General features: G+C 44.0%; 1 protein-coding gene across 1 annotated transcript in view; it reads right to left on the bottom strand.

Moving 5' to 3' along the window:
- Nucleotides 1-23,718, bottom strand: part of CRHR1 (corticotropin releasing hormone receptor 1) — a 2,033,077-nt gene that overhangs the window by 622,114 nt on the left and 1,387,245 nt on the right. The window contains exon 6 of the mRNA XM_078645030.1: nucleotides 2,129-2,249. Coding sequence (XP_078501156.1) covers nucleotides 2,129-2,249 — 121 coding nt within the window. The remainder of the gene's footprint in view (nucleotides 1-2,128; nucleotides 2,250-23,718) is intronic.

The following is a 23,718-nucleotide window of genomic DNA, read 5'->3' as shown; positions in this document are numbered from 1 at the left end:
TGTGACTCCTTTGCACAATGCTGGCTCCACCGCCTGTGGTCATGATGCACCCGAGAGGACAGTACTGGTTTGGACTGGGCTCAGAGACTATTGCCACAAACAGAACAAAGACAAAATGGGGTATAAGTAGCGGACCTTAACCCAAAGAATTAGATCACTTCTGGACTCAAGAGGAACATTTTTCCAATGAGAAGAGCTGGAGAGCTGTAAGGAGGAGTACTGTCCCTTTGTAGTGTGGAGAAGATTCTCCAAGGGCTTGTGTGTGCAGGCCTCCTGTTGTGAAGTCTCAGGGACACAAAGACCTCACCACCAGCTCCCCTGAACCCTACTGCTGGGAGTTCTGACCTGCCAGGAAATGGCTATTCCAGTTTTGGGCTTTGGGAGGTTGTTCCTGCTGTTGGAAGCTGGAAGAAACCTAAAAAAAGCTAGAAAAACAACTCTGATGCCATCAGTGACGTCGCCAGTGATGCTGCGACCTTCACCGAGGCCAGGGGCACCCCCCGTGAAGTGCACCACATCTTGCACCACCCCGCCCTGCCTGCACCACATCTCCGACTTCCTTTGACGCTAGCCCATGCCTGCAGTTATCACATTCCTGACCCCAGAGCTCGCACCGACGCCGTCATACCAATTGTCTGCATCCCTTTATTGTAGAGCTGATAACCGACAAAGGTGACTTCACAAACTCTTCGACTTTGCGTCGCCTCTCTGGAACCAACGCTTCACCGCTGATGCTGCCAACTTTCCCTGTCCTACACTCGACATGTCTCCTCCACGCGGACACGACGCCTCGCCTCCCCTCCCCATGGCTACCAGGAAATAGGCCTCAACCTCATCACCGATGCCTCCCCTCCAAAACGCCATGCGTCGTCCATGTACTTTGTTTTCCAAGGTACTGTTCTTTGGAGGTCGGTGGATGTATGCCTGTAACAATGTTGTAATAGCCCTAGGTGAAGCTATTTGTTTCTACAAGTGCTATTTCTTCTGAAAGTAACTGTTTTAAGTGCTATTTTGATATATGTACGTTGGATTTTTGTCATTTTGGTCTTGTTTGTTATGGATAAAAAAAATCCTAATTTCTAAACTGGTGTGGTGTCCCTTTGTGGTGTTTTAAATGTATTACTTTGTGTTACGAATACAAATACTTCACACATTGCCTTTGGGATAAGCCTGTCTGCTCATGCCAAGCTACCAATGGGTGAGCAGGGCTTATCTAAAGTGTGTATCACCCTTACCCTGACTAGAAGCAAGGGTCCCTACATGGACAAAGGTACCTACCTCCGCCAATTAGAGACGCCTATTTCTCACACACTATATATTTTTTGGGCTCCTGACATGTTGTGCTTTATTTTACATCAATATTATCTTTTCAGCTTGAAGTTGAGCTGCTAGACGTGTAGTTCATTTCAATATATTTCCACTATTTTTTACAGTAATACTCGTTTATGTACCAAGGGGATACACTTATGCCAGGGCAGGATTACACAATGCACAGAAAGAGTGTCCCACGCTCAGGTTGCACCTCGGTATCTCGAAATCAACTCTTCTTCCTCTTGTTACATGTCCCTTGCCCTTTTCCTCTCCCCTTCCCATCAATGAGTTTTTGTACAAGCAATTACAGTGTTCCGAATTTATTGTATGAAACAGAGTTTAAATATCAAAGCTTACCAATGTCAAACAGCACAATGTTACATTGCCAAAATTGATAACCTAAAAGGCAAAACTCTATATGTCAACCTGAAAATGAAGACGATGAGCGCATTTTCTGTGGAAATGCTGAGATATTATGTATTTTTTTTATTTATTACACAGTTCTATATAACTCTCCTTCACCGGAAGGTATTAAGGTGATTTGCGGTATAACAAAGTGAGGGTATGCCTGTAGATCAGTAGAAAAGCGACGAAATAGAAAATTGAACAGAGAAGTACATCATTACAGGGTGGAAAAAGATTGGGCGACAAAAGTAAGCTTGGAAAACTGGGAAATATATGCAGGGAAATATTTTTCGAGCAATTTGTCAGACAAGTAGGATCTTTTGCTTGGCCATGCTTTGGTTTTTTTTCCAATCCCTAGAGCAGCAGCAAGAAATGAGAACCACACTCGAGGCCACAGGGGGCTGGTACGTACCACATTGCTGTCGTGGGCTTCGTGGCTCACAGTCAGCTGCATCACGAACCAGGTGGCATTGCGCAGGATGAAGGCCGTGATTAGATTCCAGTGAATGATGTTCCGCAGGCACCGGATACTCCTGCGAGGAAACGGAAGTGGAGAATGGAAATAAGACATCTTCCCATTGATTTCAGCTGCTACCCCACCCTCACCTCCTTACTCCAATAGCTACAAGTCTGAACTAGTAAAAATGCTTTCTTTGTGTTTGTCGATTTACATGAAGGAAACACCCATTCTCATTCACGGAAGAAGGAGAAGGATGTAACAAGCATTGGAAATGCAATAGGTCTCGCACCATTAGAGTTAGTGCTTTTAGAATTGTTTATGGGGTTTTTTTGTCAATGTTTAGCATTTTTGTTTCCTGTAGCCAATGCTAAAGTATTACAAATAAAAAAAGCCATAAACATTTCTAAAAGCTCTAACTGAAATGGTCTGAGAACTATTGCACTGTGTGAGGGTGAGTGAGGGTGAGGGTGAGTGAGGGTGAGTGAGGGTGAGGGGTTGAGGGTGAGTGAGAGTGAGGGTGATTGAGGGTGAGTGAGGGTGAGTGAGGGGGAGTGAGGGTGAGTGAGGGTGAGGGGTTGAGGTTGAGGTGAGGTGTTGAGGGTGAGTGAGGGTGAGGGTGGGTGAGGGTGAGGGTGAGTGAGGTGTTGAGGGTGAGGGTGAGTGAGGGTGAGGGGTTTTGGGTGAGTGAGGGGGAGTAGTTGAGGCTGAGTGAGGGTGAGTGAGAGTGAGGGTGAGTGAGGGGGTGAGGGGTTGAGGGTGAGTGAGTGAGGGTGAGGGGTTGAGGGTGAGTGAGGGTGAGGGGTTGAGGGTGAGTGAGGGTTTGAGGGTGAGGGGTTGAGGGTGAGTGAGGGTGAGGGGTTTTCAACATTCTACTCCATGGCACGAGAAACATCTCAAGAAAAATGTGGGTGGTTTTGGACAAGAGAGGCGGCATATGCCGCCCAAGACTTGCTTCAGCCTTCTAACATTCCACCTACGAAAACAGGATCGCAGAGCTGAATCTAAAATCTGTTTTCTAACCAGAACATTCTGCTGCGTTCATACTCGCTGCTTTGAAGAAAAAAAAGGCCTTTTAGGAGTTCAAATTTTCATGGCTCCAGCCTTCCTGAAGCCGGTGGCGTCCTTCTTTCATTTGACTGACAGGCGTTATGAAAATGAAATTCGGAAGTCACTGGAGTAAGTAAGTGGGCTGAAACGTAAGAAGCAGTGTTCGCCTAAGAGGCGCTCTGTTACTGTGGCGCGGGCAACTGCTGAAACGTAAGCTTGCAAGAGCGGGGTACGGAAAGTAAAATAAACTGTTGACACTTGACTGGCAGCAGGGTTTACAGTCTACTGGCAGTTGTATAAAACTGGATGAGCAGTGAGTGACCATCAACAACCAACTATTCGGATAACTCCAGACATCACAATGCACCAAATTCCCTTATAGAGACTGTCAACGAATTGTGCTCACAAAGTACAAGGCTAATGACCCCATGACTGAATGCCAAGGGTCACAACCAAAAAATGTATATTCTACTCACTCTGTAATTAGTCTTCACATAATAGGATGTTCTCAGATGGAGACAGTCTGCAAAACCTAAGAATTAGACACAGTAGCAATCAATTCGAGAGCGGTGACCGTGCACTTCTGAATGGAGCGGCCTATCTCTTCCTCAAAAAAGCAGCACTATAACAATAATAAACCATGACAGGGTAATCACATTAAACACTTCACAAGAAATGACACAGATACTTTAACTTATGTTTCTAACGGCCGGAACCCGAAAGCGAATTAAATAAATTACAAATGGAGGAAGGCCACGTGCTCCGGCTGATTCAATTACAGGCCGAGCAGTAATTAAAACAATACTAATCGTAAATGCGCACTCTCTATGCGAATATCCTTGTCCTGCTCTTCCTAAGAAAAGCAACGCTTTCTGGGGTTCGGACAAAAAGATATACGCGACACACAAGAGTTTGGAGTTGAAAATTGCGCGCGCAAGTGTTGAGGAGTGATAAATAAAAATGGTGCCGCATTCAATGTGATTAATGCTGGAAGAGGGGAATCAGAGCTCTGGGATCTCGGCTGTAGTTTTTCCAGCTGGGTTTCTCCTCATGACGGGCTGAAACAATATTTCATTTAGTGAAAACTTCCTGGTGCATATTCCGTCATTTAAGGGGCTCTATTAATCATTACCGCATTCCCTCGAGAAGGCTAAAGCTGATCCGAGGGCTTAATTTCGAAAAAAGTGATTTTTTAGTACTTCATCTTGGACAGTGTTATCACTGGCCGCACATGAAAGCAGGCGGCCGATTGGGAAACTCTACAGCTAATTCCTTGGGTTGGTATCGGGAGGTTATGTAAAGTTCATCGTGGCAAACTGCCTGAAGTTGTAGTCGATGTTAAACTCAACAAATCTATATTTTATAGGACGCTAACACTTTAAATCCTTTGGATAAATGAATCTCGTGTCCAATCATGAAATTCATACTGCTCAAAAGATGTTAGAGAAACATAAGGTGACGTAATAGCATTCAGATGGTGTCTGTAACATCCTGCAACGCATTACAGAAACCCACTAGGTTTGCCGCCAATGAGAGCGGTTTGCTTAAATGTTTACAATGCATGCATCGCAACCGAACTGCGAAACTGACTTTAAAGCCAAATTTACAGACATACAATAAAATGACGATTTTATTGAATCGTGGAAAATGATAAACACAGGAACATTACAATAGCCATTACAAAAGCAGAATGTAGTAAAGTTAACAAGACGGACGGACGGGAGAGAGGGGAGGGGGGAGGAGAAATGCGACACGGAGGAAAGGGGAGGGGGCGGAGCGGGTTAAATTATACAAACCAAAAACAAGCCTTTCACCGTAACACGGCGGGCAGGGGAGGGGGCGGGCAGGGGAGGGGGCGGAGAGGGGAGAGGTGCGACACGGCAGGATGTGACCGTTGCGGCGGTGTTACGCGGAAGGAAGTTAGACGGCGTTAGACGGAAGGAAGAGAGGGGAGGGGGAGGAGAAATGCGACACGGCGGGAGGGGGCGGAGCGGGTAAACAAAGACGGACGTGCACGCGCACGCGCTTTTAAGGTCAATGCGCATGCGCATAAGCTCAATGCGCATGCGCATTGACCTTAAAAGTCACGGGCACTGCAAGGAATCGCCACGATTCCTTGCAGTGTAGATAAAGAGTAGATGAGCCCCTATAGTCTCGCTTGCTCGATGCGCATGCGCATCGACAGGCGAGACCTAAAAATAGGGGAAAGAAGAGTAAATATATTTGTCAGTATGTGCAGTGATTCAGGAAGTTTCAACTTTGTTAATAAATAACATTTGACAAGAGCTCGTTGCCTCGAAAAAAAGACAATTTTATAAATGTCATGAAGTTTACTAAGCCGGACAATTACCCTTTGGCAGCAATAGATCAAAAAGCATTCTAGAGATCATAGAAAGATTACAGTTAATGGAGTCTTTACAAGAAAAGTTTGATTAAGGCCCAGGGGCTCTAATGAGCGGCCTATAATTGGTGTGATATGTATCACATCTGAATCCGCTTTCAATGAGTTTGTCAAGTTCGGTAAATGAGTTTTTTAGGGATTAATATGCATAGTTTGGTGCTTACCACACCAATATATGCATGTTCTGGTAAATACCTGGCATTGCCCCCCCCCCTTATCAAAATTGACAGGGTTTCCCTGTATTTTACACAAAACTCATAATTGCAATATGTGCTATAATATCACAATTAACTAGGCGGTGAGGGCCTTCAGTGTTTTGACTTGTCACACCGTCATTAATGTACATGAACAGTCGGAGGAGCAAAGGTTTGTTTAAATAAATTGCTCATCAGAAGCCTTTGTAAGTAATCACTGTTTTTGGTATTCACAGAACAAGTGGATCACAAATCCTTTATTTATAGCATCATTTAAGACATTCTAAATTATCAATGCAGGCATTATCACATACTGTGCTGCTGGACAGTCCAAGTAGCAGAACCAGAGCACAAGCGATTTAAGGCCTAATTTAGGTCTTGGCAGGCAGGTTCCTCATTCACAACGGTGTTGGATATCCAAAATCTAACTCCATAGGATATATAATTGGATTTATATTTCAGCGGACAGGAGATCTGTCACCGTTGTTTGGGTGTAACCCGCCCGCCAAGATCTTATTCAGGCCCTTAATTCCATAATGTGATATAAAATATTACTACACAAAGTTGCATGGGACCATGTAAAAGTCGCCCCTGGTGGCACTGAAATCCAAACAACCTAAGAAATCACCTTTTTTCCCCGGAGTTTTATATAGTGTAAATTTGACCCAAACGTATCAGAGCGCTTTACGTGAGACCCAGTTGCATTACACCAGGACACATGTATTTTTGTTGGACACAGGGAGATTAAGTGATTTGTGCAGAATCACAGGATGTTTAGCATTGCCGAGACTTGAACCCAGATCCCAGATTTGAGATTGACTGACCTAGTCGTTTGGCCAAATCCTTTCTCCAATTCCTATTTGAAGGGTGTTTTAAATGGAGAACGAGGACCTTTTTATGCCACATTGGTTGAGGGAGAAGTATATCACTTCACTGTAGGTGAGTTCCTGCCGTTGCTCTGCCAGATATCATAATTCAAGAAAGTGTTTAGCTGGGGGTGTTCTAAAATCCTTTTGCTTTTTAAAGTAAAAGCATTGACTGGACATTGATTCATTGAAAGCTATGGTTGTGAGTTGCTGAGTTCTGAGTTACAAAGCCATAACATCCCTCTGAGAATCTCTGAGTATCAAGTGTTTAGCTGCAGTAGCAACATTAGCAGGTCCTACTGTAGTCCCTCCGCGGTATTATGGAGTTCCCTGGGGTGTTTATCCAGCAAATCTGTTTCAGCAACAAGCAGCTGCAGGGGCTGCAGCAAACAACTCTGCAAACCAACAAGCAGCCTCACAAGCACAATAGGGACAGCAGCAGGTACTTCGAGCAGGAGCAAATTATCGTCCTTTAACTCCAAATCAGGCTCAGCAAGAGCAGCAGGTGCCAACTCCGCTTTGGCTTTTAGTCAAGGATTCACAACAGGCATGCCAGGCTACCAGGCTCTTACTCCCACTGCTTATTATGATCAGACTGGTGCCTTGGTGATGGGTCCTGGAGCAAGAACTGGCTTGAGAAATCATGTTCGATTAGTCGCTTCAGCACCTATGTTAATCAGTCCTTCGGCAGCTCAAGCAGCTGCAGCAGCATCTGCCTCTGGAGCAGCAAACAATATTTCAGGAGCCACAATGGGTTATTTCGACCCCTTGGTACCCAGCAGCAGCAGCATCAGCAACAACAGCAGCAGCATTATCAGCAACAAAATAACCTCCAAACTTGTTCTTTCTATGGGAATAACTCACTGAGCAACAACTCCCAGAGTAGTTCCCTTTTCTCTCATGGTTCAGGACACGGTCAACCAGCAAGTGTGTCCCTTGGGTTTGGAAGTGCTATCTCCTTAGGTGCAGCTATTAGATCTGCTCTTGGCGGATTTAACTCTGGAGATGTCCCAGTGTAGTACCCAGGTATACTACACTGAGACAGAAAAGTAACAGCTGACCCCTCCCCCATCGGCTGAACTCTGGACCCTCTCTTCGGCAGAGCCTCTTCCGGCTGCTTCCCGGGGCAATGATGGGGGCGGGGGCTGAATTGCCCGGACCCTGCTGTGAGTGGACTGGGCTCCTCTCAGGGCCAGAGCTCCGACTCCGTGGAGGCCCGTGGGAGGAGACGCCTAAGCAAACGGCTCACACTAGCTGCGGCGGAGTTTCATGTTGAAGATTTTGCCATATTGGAACCAACGCATCGGCTCCAAAATGGCCGACGCCGAGCGGCCGATTCCTGTGGATGGAGACCGTTTGTGCCCCTCAGCTCAAGATACCCACAGGTCTTAGCTGTATCAGAGGTGTATTTGCCCTTCACGGCAATAGCTCCCGTGATACTGCCTATACCTGCCTGACCTTGTAATGGCGGATTGAGTGTCCCTCGATGCCCATCCTCACTCTTCTCACCGCAGCTGTTTGTTTCCTGAGCGATGGGTCTCCTAAAAGATGGCCCCTCAACGATGCTCAGGCCATTTTCTATTTCAGGTACCCATTTATTTCCTATCTTAATAGCCCAATATGATCCGCAGTGCGATCAATCCCTCAAACGCTGCCTGACACAAAAATGGCGCCCGCACTAGCAGCACTCACACAATACCAGTTCTCTTTTAATTGTGCACACGTCTAGGTGAGGTAACGCTGTGCCTCACTCGTGCCAAATCCATAACTCATCGATTGCCAGCTGCCTATTTGTTGTTTTGGTTCTATAATGATCCCAACTGACCCCATCATTATTGGCTCTCTTCTCCCTGAAAATAAGTTGACGCACACATAGGGGAAGCCTAACATTCCACATCATTTGTGATTGTACACACCACAGTCACGCACTTCTTACCAGATGATGCACAATCCTGCCAAACATCTCTCCACCGCTTTGATGGATCGCTCTAGAGTACAGGAACTACTGGTGACTCCACCCGCGGCTCTGGGAGTGGGGCGCACAGACCCTGACGATTGGTGGGCAGCTTTGGCCTGAGGAGAGTGAAGAGTCATCTCAGCTGTCCAGGCACTGGACTACTGCATGCTGTCTGCTGTCAAGACTTCGATTATGGCAGCAGTGAGGCCTAAGTACCAGGTGGGGGCGATACCTACTATGTGAATCCTGACTACACTGGGAGTTGTTGCTTTTCTGGAACCCTTCAGGTATTTTCTTATTTCTTATGATTCATTAGTTTTACTAGTGAACAGCCTGACTTCATAATGGCCACCAAAAATATGCCCAATACCTTAATCCACTATTTTTTAAGATGGCAACTTCTCCACGGACTCCTCTTTCAGATTCACGCCTGCCAAGAGGGCTGATGGCAGGAACGAGGGGTTGCCCCACAAGGTTGCCCCACAATTCTGCACACTTTGGAACTGTCCCCTCCATTCTAAAACTGTTTTACCACGCAATACACTATTATCCCTAAAGTTACCACCATGGTGTGCACCCTTTACCAAAGCACTCCTTTCTCCCTTTGTTGGGGAGGGATCCAGCATTTATTCCCTGGAGTCTCAGAGACCCACCTGAGAGAGTCCACAGCATCGAGGGAACCACACACAGCAGTGGTGTGGGAATGGCACCCCTTGCCAAAGCACTCCCTCTCCCCTTTTTAGGAAAGGATCCAGTATTTAAGCCCTGGAGTCTCAGAGACCTCTCTGAGAGAGTCCACAGTATAAAGTGAGCAACACACAGTGGAGGTGTGGGAATTACACAGTTTCCACTAGGATCATATCACTCCGGACGTTGGACACTGTTTTTTCTCGTCTCCCAGTTGTGTTTCCTTCACCCCTCACCCCTCACCTCTTTCCCTCTTTCATTCTTGGTCTACCTCCCCTGCTCCTATCCTCTCTCCCCTGATTCTCTCCCCTTGCCTGCATTTTTCCTTACATTTGTTTTTAACACACGTAACTACGCTCCAGCAGCTTGTAACTATGCTCTGAAACTGTGTAACTTGTAACTATGTAATTGGTAACTATGCTCAGAAACAATGCTCGTCCTCATGTAAAGTGCTCTGATACCTCCGAGTCTAGCCAGCGCTATATAAAACTTTTCAAATAAAATAAATAAAATAAAAGTTTAAAGAGATCTCTAGTGGCACTAAAAGATAACAGACTCCCATTGATCTAATTCAGGCTCAATAGCAGCTGATTGACCTGGCACCCCCAGCCAGGACTTCTAAAAAGGATAATAGATTGAGCTAGGCATGATATATAAAGAAAGGATCAACAACAAATTCAGTGGGGGTGGAAACCAGAAGTAAAGTAAGGGTTAACTCATAGCTTTTAAGCTAGGTAGGGTTCTGAAGCAAGAAACCCAAAGCAAAAGCAATAGTTAAAGGTCTCTATCAGTGCAGATCTCTGAAGCTGCGTTGAGATCTGCACCTGGGCTGAAAATATAGGTCAGAAGTTGGCATGAGATCTAAAGCAGAAAGATTTCAAGCTAGGAAGAAACAAGCCAGTGATGGCACCTGTAACTTAGGAGCTACTTTACGATGGCTGAGGGACCGCCACAGACAGGCTGTTGGTGGCAATCCCTTGGCCATCGTAACAGGGATCTCCAACTGCCATATTACAATGGCTTCTGGACGGGTGGCGGTCGAAAACACCGACCGCTACGGTCCACACAGGCAGGCTTTATTCGACCGCCTGTCAGGCCTCCCTGTAGTTCCAGAATGTCATAGGAATTACAATATTGGTTTCTGCCAGCCATTCTGTGCCGGTCAAACCGCAGCAAAACAGCAGGTAGAAACGGATTTGGGGGGCAGTAGCGGGCCCCCCTAACCCCATGGGTCAGGGACATAGATCCTGGGGGGCACCTTTGGTACCACCCACCTATCCCTTCACCATGTGGTAGGCATAGCATGGTGCCTGCCACCTAGTGCAGGGATATGTGTGGGGTGTCTGTTTTGTCTTGCAGGTGGGTTCAGCAGAACGCAGCACCTTCCACAATACAAAACATGGGCAATGCGACTGCCACAGTGGCGGTCGCATCATAATTTGCCCTCTGGGACCGCCGCCTTGTAGGGGGGTGGTCCCAAATACGATTGGAAGGCAGATGGACGAAAGTCCGTCCGCCATCCTGATGACCCCCAAGGATCTGAAGCAGGTCTGAATACAGATGGGCCGATTATGATGGAAGTCGGAAAGTCTCCAACGCAGGTCGGAGGCTTTTTGACCCGCATCGTTGGTTTCAATTCCGACCAGCTGATTATGTATCAGGCGGTCAGAATTGAAACTGCCTGGTCATTCCAGCTGGATTCTGACAGGTTGAAGGAGCCCGTAGGCCAGCTCGAACCGGATCGTAATCCCAAAGGGCGGGCCTTTCCGCCCTTGAGATTACGATTCAAGGTTTCTATATCGGCCTGTGCGACATGGAAACTAACACGGAAAGTGTGTTCGGGAGGCCCCCAGCAGAGCCAACTTGTGTGTGCGGCCTCTGGTTGGGGCCAAGGGGGCATTTATGGTGGCCCCCGTTGATCCCTGCACCCCGTGGCAGACACCTTGAGGTGCCTGCCATGGGGTGCAGGGATGGACGAGACCTCTGATTTCCTTATGGGAGCATGTATTATGGCTGGTTTATGGCCATAATGCATGCTCCTATAGGGAAATGTAGGAATGCGACCGAATAGTATTCAGTCGCATCCTAATTAGGCAGTCAGGGCCGCTGAATGGAGGTCGGTTGGTCCCAGGACCAAGATGGTGTCGGGCGGACCTAAGCCTGCCCAAAATTGTAATTAGGCCCATAGTTGTGAAATGGTTGCTATCTGAAGAAGAGATCTGAAGCAGGTTAAAAAGCTGATATAAGCTCTGAAATAGAGGTTAAGGCAAGAAGCTGCAGGTGGGCTGACATGTGGGCAAGGGCTGGCTATTGACATCTTTGTGTCATTAACTAGAGAATTATTCTGCAATAGAGATCTGCTAATGAACTGGGAACTGAAACAGGATTGGGACAGAATGGCCTTTTTGAATCATAGGTGTGTGAAATTCATGTAATTTCCTTTTGCGTAATTATGCAAAAATGTAGAAAAATTTTGAAGTGAAATGCAAATCTGGCATTTAAGGTTACACATTTTCATAAAACGGGTCTTTTCTTTCATTTTTGACAGGAGAACACAAGTGCCACCAGTAACAACCTTCTGTTTTCTGTTTGTCTGTGAACTTGAAATCATGCGACGTGGTGTAATGGCAAAAGTTCAAGAATTTCATGTAACAAGCCTAAAGAGAAATGCCGGAAATAATGTAGTATGACACCAGCATAATGACATTTTCGACCCATCTTAATTTGAACCATGGAGAAACCTTGCCTATGATACACAGTTCATGGGGTTCAAATAAGGGAACAACACACAAAGATACAGACAAACAGGAGTTCATATGGCATTATGCACTCCAGAGAACAAAAAGCAGGTAGTGCAATGTGTCCGTCTTACACTCTGTTTGCTAGAACAGCCACAGATGGGCACATGGCTGGTTGGTTGCTGGGCAAAAAATCGAGTTGTTTATATCAGGACACTGAATTAACAGAAATAAAATATTGTGATACATAAATATTGCGATGCAAGAATATAATGGACAAGAATATTGTTTTGAGGTACGTATTATTGATTGTTTTAAATTATATTCCTGTTTTTTAATATTGTTTCTATAAAATATCATTTTTTAATATTTGAATGTGTTTTAGTTAATATATGAATATTTATGTGATACTATTGTTTATATAAATGGTATTATTTTTTCTAATATAGCATGTCATTTTAAGTGATTTAGAATTTTCTATTTAATTTATAATTGCAATTTATAATGTCGCCGCAGGTCGCTGAGTTTGAAGGGGGATAAGGTGGGAATATAATTAGGTAATAATTAATTATGAATTAGTGTATACATTTTATTTAATTATATGATTGATATGTATCATGCAAATGATGTAATACTGATTTATTTTTGCTTTATGTTATTTGAAGGCTGGTACATTTGTAGGAGTATTGTACTGGAGGTTCATTGAGTAATAATTAACAATTAATTAATAATTGTTAATTATCTAATTGATGTTCAATTATGTAATTTATGGAATACTTATTTATTTTACTTATGTTTTAGTTTGGGTTGCTAAGTTTGTAGGAGTCTAGGGTGGGAAGTTAATTAAGCGATAACTAATTAACAATGTATTATTGAAAATGTATTATTTAATTCATTTTTAATTTTGTAAAATAGGGAACTCTGATTTATTTCACTTATGTTTTAGTAGCAGGATGCTAGGTTTGGAGGGCTCTAGGGTGGGAAGTTAATTAAATAATAATTAATTATTAATTGTTTGCAAATTAATTATTTAATTGAATTTTAAACATATCAATTATGGAATACTTATTTATTTTAATTATATTTTAGTTGTGAGCTGCTAGGTGTGTAGAGGCCTAGGGTGGAAAAGTGAATGATAATTATTTAATAGTAATTATGCAAATTGATTGTTTTTAGTTTTCTAGTACACATATATTCATTTTTCATGTTAGACAATTTGTTTCTACATTCATAAGGTTACTCATATATGTAATGTGTTTGTAGTGAAGTACTTTCCCTACTTCTGTTTAGACTCCAATAGGAATATTAAAATGAACCCCTCTGACCTCCAACACTTTCCCTGCTGTTGTGCTGTTGGGAGTGGGAATAATTAATATAACCCATCAGAAGTCCAACACTTTCCCTACTATTGCATAGACTGGCTGGGAATTGTACCCCTCCGAAGTCCAACATTTTCCCAACTGTAGTGCTGTTTGGAGTGGGAAGAGTAAATTTAACTCATCCAAAGTACAAGGTTTTCCCTACTGTTGCACAGACCTTAGTGGCAACAGTACATTTTACGCCTCTGAAATTCAACACTATCCCCAGTGCTGCAGTGTTTGGAGTGGGAATAGTCAATTTAACCTCTCCTCCAAAGTCCACCACTTTCCCTACTGTTGCAGTGACTGAAGTAGGAATAGTTAATCTAACCCCTTCAAAGTCCAACACTTTCTCTACTGTTACATTAACTAGGATAAGAAAAGTATATTTAATATGCTTAGACTCCAATAGTTTTCATAATATTGGTTACATATATTTTATAGCATTACTTGTTTTTTAAACAACTTATATTTTTTATTTCACTTTTTAATTTATTTTAATGCCTATAGTGCTTTTAGAAAATGTGTTTTTACATGTTTTATGTTATTGTCTACATGAATTAATATATGTTTTCTTATTGAATTGTTGATATTTTTATGGTTTTCGGTTTTGTGTATGTGTTATATATATATATATATTCACACACATAGTGTACCATGTAAAAATGTATACGAACATTTATTTTATATTATATATATATATATATATATATATTTTTAACAATATGTATGTACATATATATATATATATATCATTCATTTTAGAATGTACCAATTTTAGGATTTTAAATCTGTTACTTTGCATATATGTATATATATATATTACAATATTAAAATATATATACTGTAAAATGCATATTTTTAAAATTATGTTACACTATATAAATATAATAAGTATAGAAGCAGGATATTGTAGCCAACGATATTTTTGACACAGTATTTTTAACACAATATTGTGTCACTGGTCCACCTGGTTCCTAACTGACTGTGCAGTCTGAGTGTTAGACCTCCAGCCGCCAGAGAGACTTAAACGGAACCGGAAGTGGTCCATCAGCTGGCGGATGACTGGACTGGTACCAAATCCGGCCCTGGCACAAATGCTGAAATCTGTACAACATCCCACAACGTAATTGAGCTCACTGAGCAAGCCTGGCCCTCGACAATGGGTTTGGGCAAAGATTATTCAAAATTCAATTTTAGAAATAGTGGTGCAAGGGCTAAAGCAATTTGTCAATTCTAACATAAAGGGCTAAAATATACGCATTTAGAGCTGGAGCACGGTAACCCATCTAGAACTAGTAAAACTCGAGCCACTATTGCAGTCAGTTTGAAGAGGTCAGAGGTCAAAGTGCAAGACACCCAGGTCAACTAGGGGATGCTAGATTATATTTTCGGAGAGTGGTATAATACGGCTTGTTGTTTAGACTCTGTCTTTCCGCTGTGATGCTTGCATTTTTCACAATAACTAATTTTACATTGCAGCTAATCTATACAATCGCCTACATTAGCATTATTGACGACCCTCTTATTTTTCTATACAACCATCCGTGGAATTGGAAAGAGTGATGTTCAGTCTTCGCGGTCTATATCCTAATAAACTCTCTGCTGTGCTCTGTATCTAATAATCAGTCAACCTATAATAGGATCTATCAAGCAGGAGCACCAGAGGGACTGGTCGATATTAATTTCAAAATACTTTACAATACACCAAATGCATCCGAGATGAATGACTGCCTCGTGAGAGGCACTCGGATTGTCAGGAGTTGAAAAGCTTGAGGCAGGAGGCAGAGAGTGCCCTCAGTGTGAGCCGAGCGTTGGCATGATTCTGCAGCCCATCACCACAGCTGCCAGTGCCCGGTGCAATCATTTTATAGTCTCCAGGGCACCTGGTGATCCTTCAAAGATGGGTGGCTAACGCTTGCCCTTACTTCCAGCCAATGAGCTGAGCCAGCAAGCACAGTTTCTTTTCGAAGAGTTCCGGACGGATTCGCCCCAGTGACAATTTTGAAAAAAGTGAAGCCATAGTGTGCTTTTTGCTTTTTGGACGCACCGTTTTCACATAGCATTGCTAAAATGCCATTGTATCTGAAAGGACAGTTATTAAATAGTCTAGCTATTTTATGGAGTGCCGAGCCAATGAAGCATGACGATCGCCGAACTCGACCCCATTTTTAACAAAAATACACTGTGGGTGCTTCCATTTGTAAAAAGTTAGCTCACTGTGCCAGTGCGCGCATTTTGTCATGATTCCCCTAGTTAAAATAAATTCTGGATGTCAGGTGACCTATTTCTCTTTTAAAAAAAAATTATTTTGCAATTTATATAAAGCACAACTCCACCAGCAAGGCGTCAGCTTAATGCACTTTGAAACAACAGGGATGTATCGCACCCCTTGCACAAAACAAGCATGAACACGCTAAATATAAGGTCAGGAAAAAATGGATAACAATTTAGAGTCACAGGGCCTGGTGTGCTAAGATTCCTATTAAGAAATTGTAAACTGCATCAAATAACGATTTTCAATCTGCTATTTCTTAACAGGAATCTACTAATAAAGATTTGGTAGAATCAATCAACCAATCAGGGTTTGTAAAGCGAGACTACTCACCCGTGAGGGTCTCACGGCGCTAGGTGGGTTCTGATCGTTATGCGCTATAGTATTCAGTTGAAGATCCAGATCTTGATTTCCTTCCTGAATTGGGTCAAGTGGGTGCAATATGCACACAGTTTTCTACCTAATGCATTGGTATTTTGCAAACCAACCTATGCATTAATAGGTTGATTAATAAAATACTGATTAGCAGTGGGGCGCGGATTAGCCTCCCTCATTAATATGCAGGAGACCCTCTACAATTGGTTAGAGTCACAGGCATGGTTGCCTGTTGGGGCCAGCAGACCACCCATGTCCGCTTTTTAATAAAGCAATCTTTTTTTTTTTTTTTTAAATCAACCCGTTTTTTTATCAGAAAACGGGATACATTATAAAAAGAAAATATTAATTTTATAAATATTTTTAGTAGCAGGGAGTGTTTTTGTTCACATTCATAAAGGGGAAGGGGTCCCTTGTGGACTCTTTACAGTTTGCGAATAGTTACCACCAGTTTTGATGGTAACATATTAATGTTTTGTGATTGTATTTTGGTTGCAAAATATTATTACATATGCTAAAGAATCGATATTTGGAAGGAATGCCCTTTAAATGCCTCTTTAATATCCCAATTCTGCATTTATTTTAAAAGTCAAATTGTGATTTGGTAATGTTACCGAATTGCAACTTGGGTTTTGTAGCTGGGAAGGCTCAAATTTGACTTTTGCAACCATAAAATTGCTTGGTACATCAAGTCAATGGTCATCTAAAAATGCAGAGGAACAAGAGACATTAAATTACAGAATAAAGTCTGGCAAGTATGGACATAACTAGAAATATAATAGCACATAGAGGAGCTGTAGCATAAAGCTTCAACTGGCTAGACCTCTTCTCGAGCCCTCTCTGTGCTCTCACTCTCTGCCCTGCCCCACCTGTCTCTGTCATTTAACTACAGTGTGAATGGAGGGGGTGAGACGACTCCCTGCAAGGCTCTCGCCAGTTAGTGGCTGTGATCCGTCATGCCACTTAGGCAGAGCTGCATTACCATAAATGCGTTGAGAAGCAAGGCCTGTGGCCGCTGGGATGTAACCTCAGAGGCATTCAAGAATGGGATTCAGTTTAACAGTCAGCCCATGGCCCCACTGAACACTCATGGTGCACTCTTCTATTTCCCTAGGGTCCACCGCCTTGCTGCTCTAAATGTACACATTTCTTCCTGTCCGCAAAGCCGGACAAGCTGCGCAAAAATAGAGACATTATATCTTTGGCATGGACGTCATTTAGAGGTGGTCAGTCATCGCAGCTGCGACCCATGCCTTGCCCCTTGTGACCCCTGGCACTGCCTTTGTGACCCTGGCCTCAGAGGTGGCAAAATCAGTACATTGAACACCGTGGCTACTCACCCTTATGGACGTCGATTTGGGGCTGCACTCTCCCTTGTTTTCTGTCAATTTGTTATTACACTAATAGTGAATAATAGTACTGTTGGACTTGACACTATTGGCATGGGTCTCCCTTCCATTTTTCTGCTGTTACCTCCTGTGTTGTTGCTGGTCTAGATGCTTTGGGCACTTTGTCACTGCTGTTCAGTGCCAAAGTGCAAGTGCTCCCTTTTGTAAATTGTTGTTTGGATTAGTGATTCCATGATTGGTTATTTGATTTACTTGTTAGACCCTATAACAGTGCACCATGTGTGCCCAGGGCCTGTAAATCAAATGCTGCTGGTGGGCTTGCAGCACTGATTGTGCCACCCAAAGAAGCAGCTTGTAAAATGTGGCTCAGGCCTGCCATTGCAGAGCCTGTTTGCAGTCCTGGACTGCCATGTCGACTTGGCAAGTGCACAGACTTGCCAGTCCCCAATCCTTCCCTTTTCTGCATGTTAGTCACCTCTAAGGTAGGCCCAAGGTACCCCTGTGGGCAGGGTGTATTGTATGTGATGTGTGTGGCATGTCCTGATAGTGACATTCTGCCATTTTCGTTTTTGTATTGCAAGGCTATCTGTTCCCATTGGCCAGAATGGGCAGTTTGCTTATAACATCTTATAAACATAACTGACCCAGGGAACAATATAGGAAAATAAGGTTTAGTATGCCTGAACTCAGAATGTTAAAGCACATCTTTGAGTGTGGGTGATTTTTACATTCTGTGTTTGAAAATACAACTTTTAGAAATTAGGTATTTTCTTGCCTACCCATCCATTGTTTCTCTGCTAGGTATGTGTATTGCATGTCTAGCTTTTGAGTGACAGAGGCTGGGAGAGGCAGCGGCTCTGGCAGTCTGGTGAATGAGGGCTGGGCTGAGTGGAACTTGGTTGAATTTAGAGTAGGTGGATGAAACTCCTTTTCACCTGCCTGGGCCAGGTCTGCTTTCAACAATGCTGTCTCCACCTCCTGCAAGGAATCTGCACCAGTGAGGGCAGAACTGGTTGTGGCTGGGTGCAGACACTCCCTGCCTTCAGAGAACAAAGGATTTGTGTGTATAAAAAGAAGGACCCAGACCCCAGACTTTTAGATCACTTCTGGGAAATCAAGAAGAACCTTTGCCAAGGAGAACAGGAGAAGATGTGGAAGATTACTTTCCCTGTGTGTTTGCTGTTTGGGGTTGGCCTGCAGTGGTTACTTGTTGCCAAGGAAAGGAGAAAAAGGACTTTGCTCTTTGATTTGTCATCTTGAAGAAGATCTCCAAGGGCTTGAAACTGAGCTTGTCTCCTGTACTGAAGTCTCAGGAACACTAAGACTTCACCACCAGGTCCCCTGAATTTCCTTGCTGGGAATTCCAACCTGCAAAGAGGTGCCTGCTGCTGTTTAGGAACCCTAGAGACTTTTTGTTGTTAGGAGCTGGAAGATCGACACAACGAGAAAGAAGCGTATCGCATCCGCACCCATTCACGATGCCTCGCTGAGCCTCGGAGAAGACGTGTGCCGCATCCGCACCTGGTCCCGACATATTGCTGAGACACGGAGAAGAAGTGTGCCGCATCCACAACGGGTACCGCTGCATCGCCAAGAAAACCGTTGCAGCACCTGACATGCGGCTGCAAACATTCACACGTCGTCTGGATCATCACATCGTATCACACCGCCATTTTTTCACATCATACCAGATCATTGCCACTCATCGAGACGCCATCTTGTCACCTCCTCTCTGGTACGGAACAGATGCATCGCATCCTCTGCGCTGCAGTAAGGAACAGATTCATCGCCTCCCCCGAAGCAAGGAACTGATGCATCACCTTCCCTGCAACCCTTTTGTTTGTTTTGTGTGACACATCTAAGGTACTTTTGTGGGAGAAGTGCTTTGAACTGACCTATTTCTACCATTTAAGAGCCTTATTTTTGATACTGTATTGTGGATTTTTGCCGTTTGGTCTTGTTTAGATAAAGATTACTTATTTTTCTACACTGGTGATGGTGTCCATTTTTATTGTTTTCAATGTATTACTGTATGAGTTCACAAATGCTTTACACATTGACTCTGAGATAAGCCTGTCTGATAGTGCCAAGCTACCAAGGGGGTGACCAGGGGTTATTTTAGAAGTTTATCCCCCTTATCCTGACTAGAAGCAAGGGTCCCTATTTGGACAAAGGTGCAAACCATTGCCAACTAGAGACCCCCATTTCTAATAAGTACAATATTCACTATTATTGTAATAAACGTGGTGCACAATTAGCTGGAATATGACCTTTCCTGGCAGCTGAGGGAAGTAAAAAAGTGCTTTTAAATGTTGGTTGTGTGCGTGCTCATGGGTGAGACTGTTTATGTGAGAGTGGGTGTATGTATGTCTATGTATAAGCATGTGTGCGTGTGAGTGAAAAAGAAGGTCAAAGGATGTGTGATGTCACTTCCTCTACCATTGGCCTTTTAGCAAATTGACGTCCATGATCTTTACTTTGAAAACCATGAAGATCTCTCCATAAGTAGTACGCTTCAAACTGAATCGGGTATTCTATTCATCAAAAATAATAAACTAATTTTTCCACAAATGAAAACACAATAAACCTGAACTCAAGCAGAGACCCAAAATAAAGGCAAACAGCAGTGCCCAAGATGGAACGTAAACCTGAGTAAGCATGGAAATCTATGTGGAAATGTTGCATAGGGAATGAGATGTGTGATTAATAAACACTTGGGTGTGAGGACAGCACAGCCATTTCTGCCTTGCAGAAAGGTAAGCTGGTACTAAACTTCAAGGCTTGGGTAAATTTGCTAAGCAGGAAGGAAGAGCCATCCATCCAATCGCAGAGGGGGTTTAGAGTGTATCTGTTTCATATATTTTATGTAATTCATGTACTCTGAAGTCCTTATATAATGTATCTGGTTCTATTGTAAAGTGCTCTGACACCTTCGGGTAAAGTTTTTGCTATATAAAAACACATAAATACATAAATGAGATGCACTGGCAGACTTCACCAGGCAGTGAATCCTGCCTCAGAAGCGGGGGTTCAATGTATGAGCTGCTTTAGTAATGCTTGGTAGATATCTAGATCTAAAGCATAAATGAATACATACTATGGTTGAGGAGCCATTCCTGTGTTTGGTAGCTGATCAGTCTTAAAGCATTTGCAGGAGCAAATTCTGATTAGTACAGGATAATCACACAGCTGGGTGTGTGGTTATTTCCAAAACAATAGCAGACGGTGTATGACAGGACTGAGGTGCTGTTAGACCTGACATTTCTTTGCGTGATTACCCCTGACGTTTTGCCTCTACCTCTTCTCTTTTTGATTCTGCAATAGATGCTTTGAAAGTTTGCCATTGCTAAACAGTGTCAAAGTGCAAGTGCTCCCTGTATAAAGTATAATGGTAATTGGTTGTCCATGATTGGTATGATTGCCTTACTGGTAAAGTCTCTACTAACGTGCACTATGTGTGCCAGGGCTGGTAATGCAAATGCTACTAGTGGGCCTGCAGCACTAATTGGGCCACCCACACAAGTAGCCTTAAAAAGGGAACTCAGGCCTGCCATTGCAGGGCCTGCGTGCAGTTTGTTAAACTGCCATGTTTTTCTGGCAAGTGCACCCACTTACCAGACCTTACCCTTCCCTTTCTATGCACATCAGACACCCCTATGGTAGATCCAGGGTACCCCCTGGGCAGGGTGCAGTGCATGTGAAAGGTAGGACATGTACCAAGGTGTGTACCATGTCCTGACAGTGAAATAATCTCCATTTCATTTTTGACTGTTGAAAAGGCCATCTAGCCCATAGGATAGAATGGGAAGGCAGTGTAATATGTTTTCCAGCCTATCTCCCCAAAGGCTTACGATGGAGAGGTGAAGTTTAGATTACCTGAACTCACAATGTAATAACACATCTTTCTATGAAGGCGGTTTTTGCATTGTGTGTTTATAAGCCACTCTTTTAGAAGTGGCTGGATTGTTGTGCTCTAAGCATGCCTGGTTGTGGATTGACTGTCTGGATTTGAAAGCGATAGGATCTGGGGAATGTCTTGACCCAGGGGAGGAGGTGAGACAGCAACAGGCTGACCTGCATCTGGAGTGTACGGGGAGGAGTAGCCCCTAGAGGTGAAGAGGCCTGGGTTGCTGGATTAAAACAATTGTCCCATCTCCTGCTGAGAGATTGAGAATCTAGACTCACACTAATCAACGGAAGACGGTGTCACTGGCAGGGATGCACCCAGAACTGGTTTGAACAGGGGTCAGTGCCCTCGAAACACAAAGACTTCAAAGCCATCGAGGGGTATAACTATCAGAGCTGAAGCCCCTGAACTTTGGAGAATAAATTGATCAATATTGAAAAGGACTGGAGTTACCTAGTGGTCAAGAGGAACCTTTGCCAAGGAAGAAACAACTGAAGAGACTGAAGGAAAGGACTGACCCTTGCTGTGTTTTCTGGGGCTAGCCTGCAATTTGCTGCTTTAACCATAGAAAGGCTAAAGGGACTTTGCTGTGTGCTGTGTCCCCCTGCTTGAAAGGACTTTGTTGTGTTGTGTCCTGAAATACCTTATCCCTAAGGGTCAGAGGTGAGCTGGCTCCTTGTGGAAACACAGGAACACAAAAGTTTCCAGGAGAGTCTCAGCGATGCTGTGTGCATGTGCGTTTTGCAGCCTGAGACCCTTGTAAGATGTGCCCTGTGATCGTGGGGACCTGGAGTCCAAGCAAGGATCAGAAACGCGGTGTGCGTGTACTTTTTGCACCCTGAACCCCTTTGTGAGGATTGTCCAGTTATCGTGTGCACCGGAATCCAAGTGAGTCTCATCGATACTGTGTGCGTGTTCTTCGTGCACCGTGAGACCTTCGAGAGGATTTACCTTGGTATTGTGTGCACCGGAATCCAAATGAGTCTCATCGACGCTGTGTGCATGTGCTTTGTGCACCGTGAGACTTTCGTGAGGATTTGCCTTGTTAAAATGCACCCAGAGTTTAAGTGAGTCTCAGCAATGCTATGTGCATGATCTTCGTGTAGCCTGAGACCTTCGTGTGGAGTGCCCGGTGATCGTGCATCCGAAGCTCAAGGACGTCTCAGTGACGCTGTGTGTGTGTGCCCTGTGGCAGCCTGAGATCTTCGTAATGGAAGCGGCCCGGACCGGCAGCCCCAGAGGAGCTGAGCCGCCGGCCCGAGGCCGCAGTTGCCAATTCACAAGGATTGCATTGGAGGCCCAGCCGCTGGACGGGGAGGTAGAGTGAGTTCACAACCCCCAGGTAACGTGTGTCGACTCCTGGGGTTGGGTGTGGGCTCAGAGGGAGACACTCTCGGCCTCTCTCTCATTCCGGAAGTTCTAGCCTCTACTTCAGCTCGTATTGTGGCCCGTATTGCCAAGGGAGTGGCAGTACAGGGGCTGGAGTACAGAGCTGCACTTTTTGCTTTACACCGTATCCATGTTGGGGGCAACTTTTGAGAGGCTGACTGCAAGTCAGAAGGAGTGGCGGAGAGAACGCCTAAGGCACAGTGATCTGTGCCTGAGTGTATTATGCATTATTCCATTTCTGAATAACGGAGTACCTGACTGTCCTATTACACATTGCATCATTTCTGCATAACGGAGTACCTGATTAGAGTACTACGCATTGCATTATTTCTGCATAACAAACTACCTGATTAGTGTATGACGCATGGCATTATTTCTGCATAACGAACTACCTGATTGTCGTATGGTTTAAGGTTTAAGGTTTATTTTATTGTACAGTTAATAAAAACTCACAATTTTAAAACGTACACATTTTAAAAAGTCAGTATCTTCTTTAAAACAAGTAAGGTGCAATAGCTCAAGTGTTAAAGAGTATAAAAGTCTCAGCTTTGGTTGCATAAGAATCAGTGGGGTTTTCGTGGCCTTAATGCTTTCAAATTCGAAGACCATGATAGCCAGGGGTGTTTACTTTGCAATCTGGATCCTGCACTTGGGGGGTAATGATTTGGCGAAATTAGGTAGGAGGACCCTGATCGAAGAATTACTCAAAGAGGTAGGGTGGCTGGCGAAGCAGTGTCCACAGTCCATAATAGCGTGGTCCCATATGATACCGAGGTTTCAGTGGAGGGGGGGTGAATCAGTCAGGGCGTTGAACGACGCGGTAAAGCGGCTCAACAACAAATTTGACAAATTGTTCAGGACCCCTAGGTTAAGGACGATATCACACAGGTACTTCAGAGGAGAGCAGTTTTTTCTTCGGGATGGGGTGCACCTTTCACATAAAGGTAATCATGCTTTTATGGATGATATCATAGCCTGGCTCTGGGATTTGAAACAGAC

The sequence above is a fragment of the Lissotriton helveticus genome, chromosome 5_1, assembly GCF_964261635.1.
Source record: "Lissotriton helveticus chromosome 5_1, aLisHel1.1, whole genome shotgun sequence".
NCBI classification, from domain to species: Eukaryota; Metazoa; Chordata; class Amphibia; order Caudata; family Salamandridae; genus Lissotriton; species Lissotriton helveticus.
Note: the sequence above shows the minus strand (reverse complement) of the source record. Positions and strands in the feature narration are given on the sequence as shown.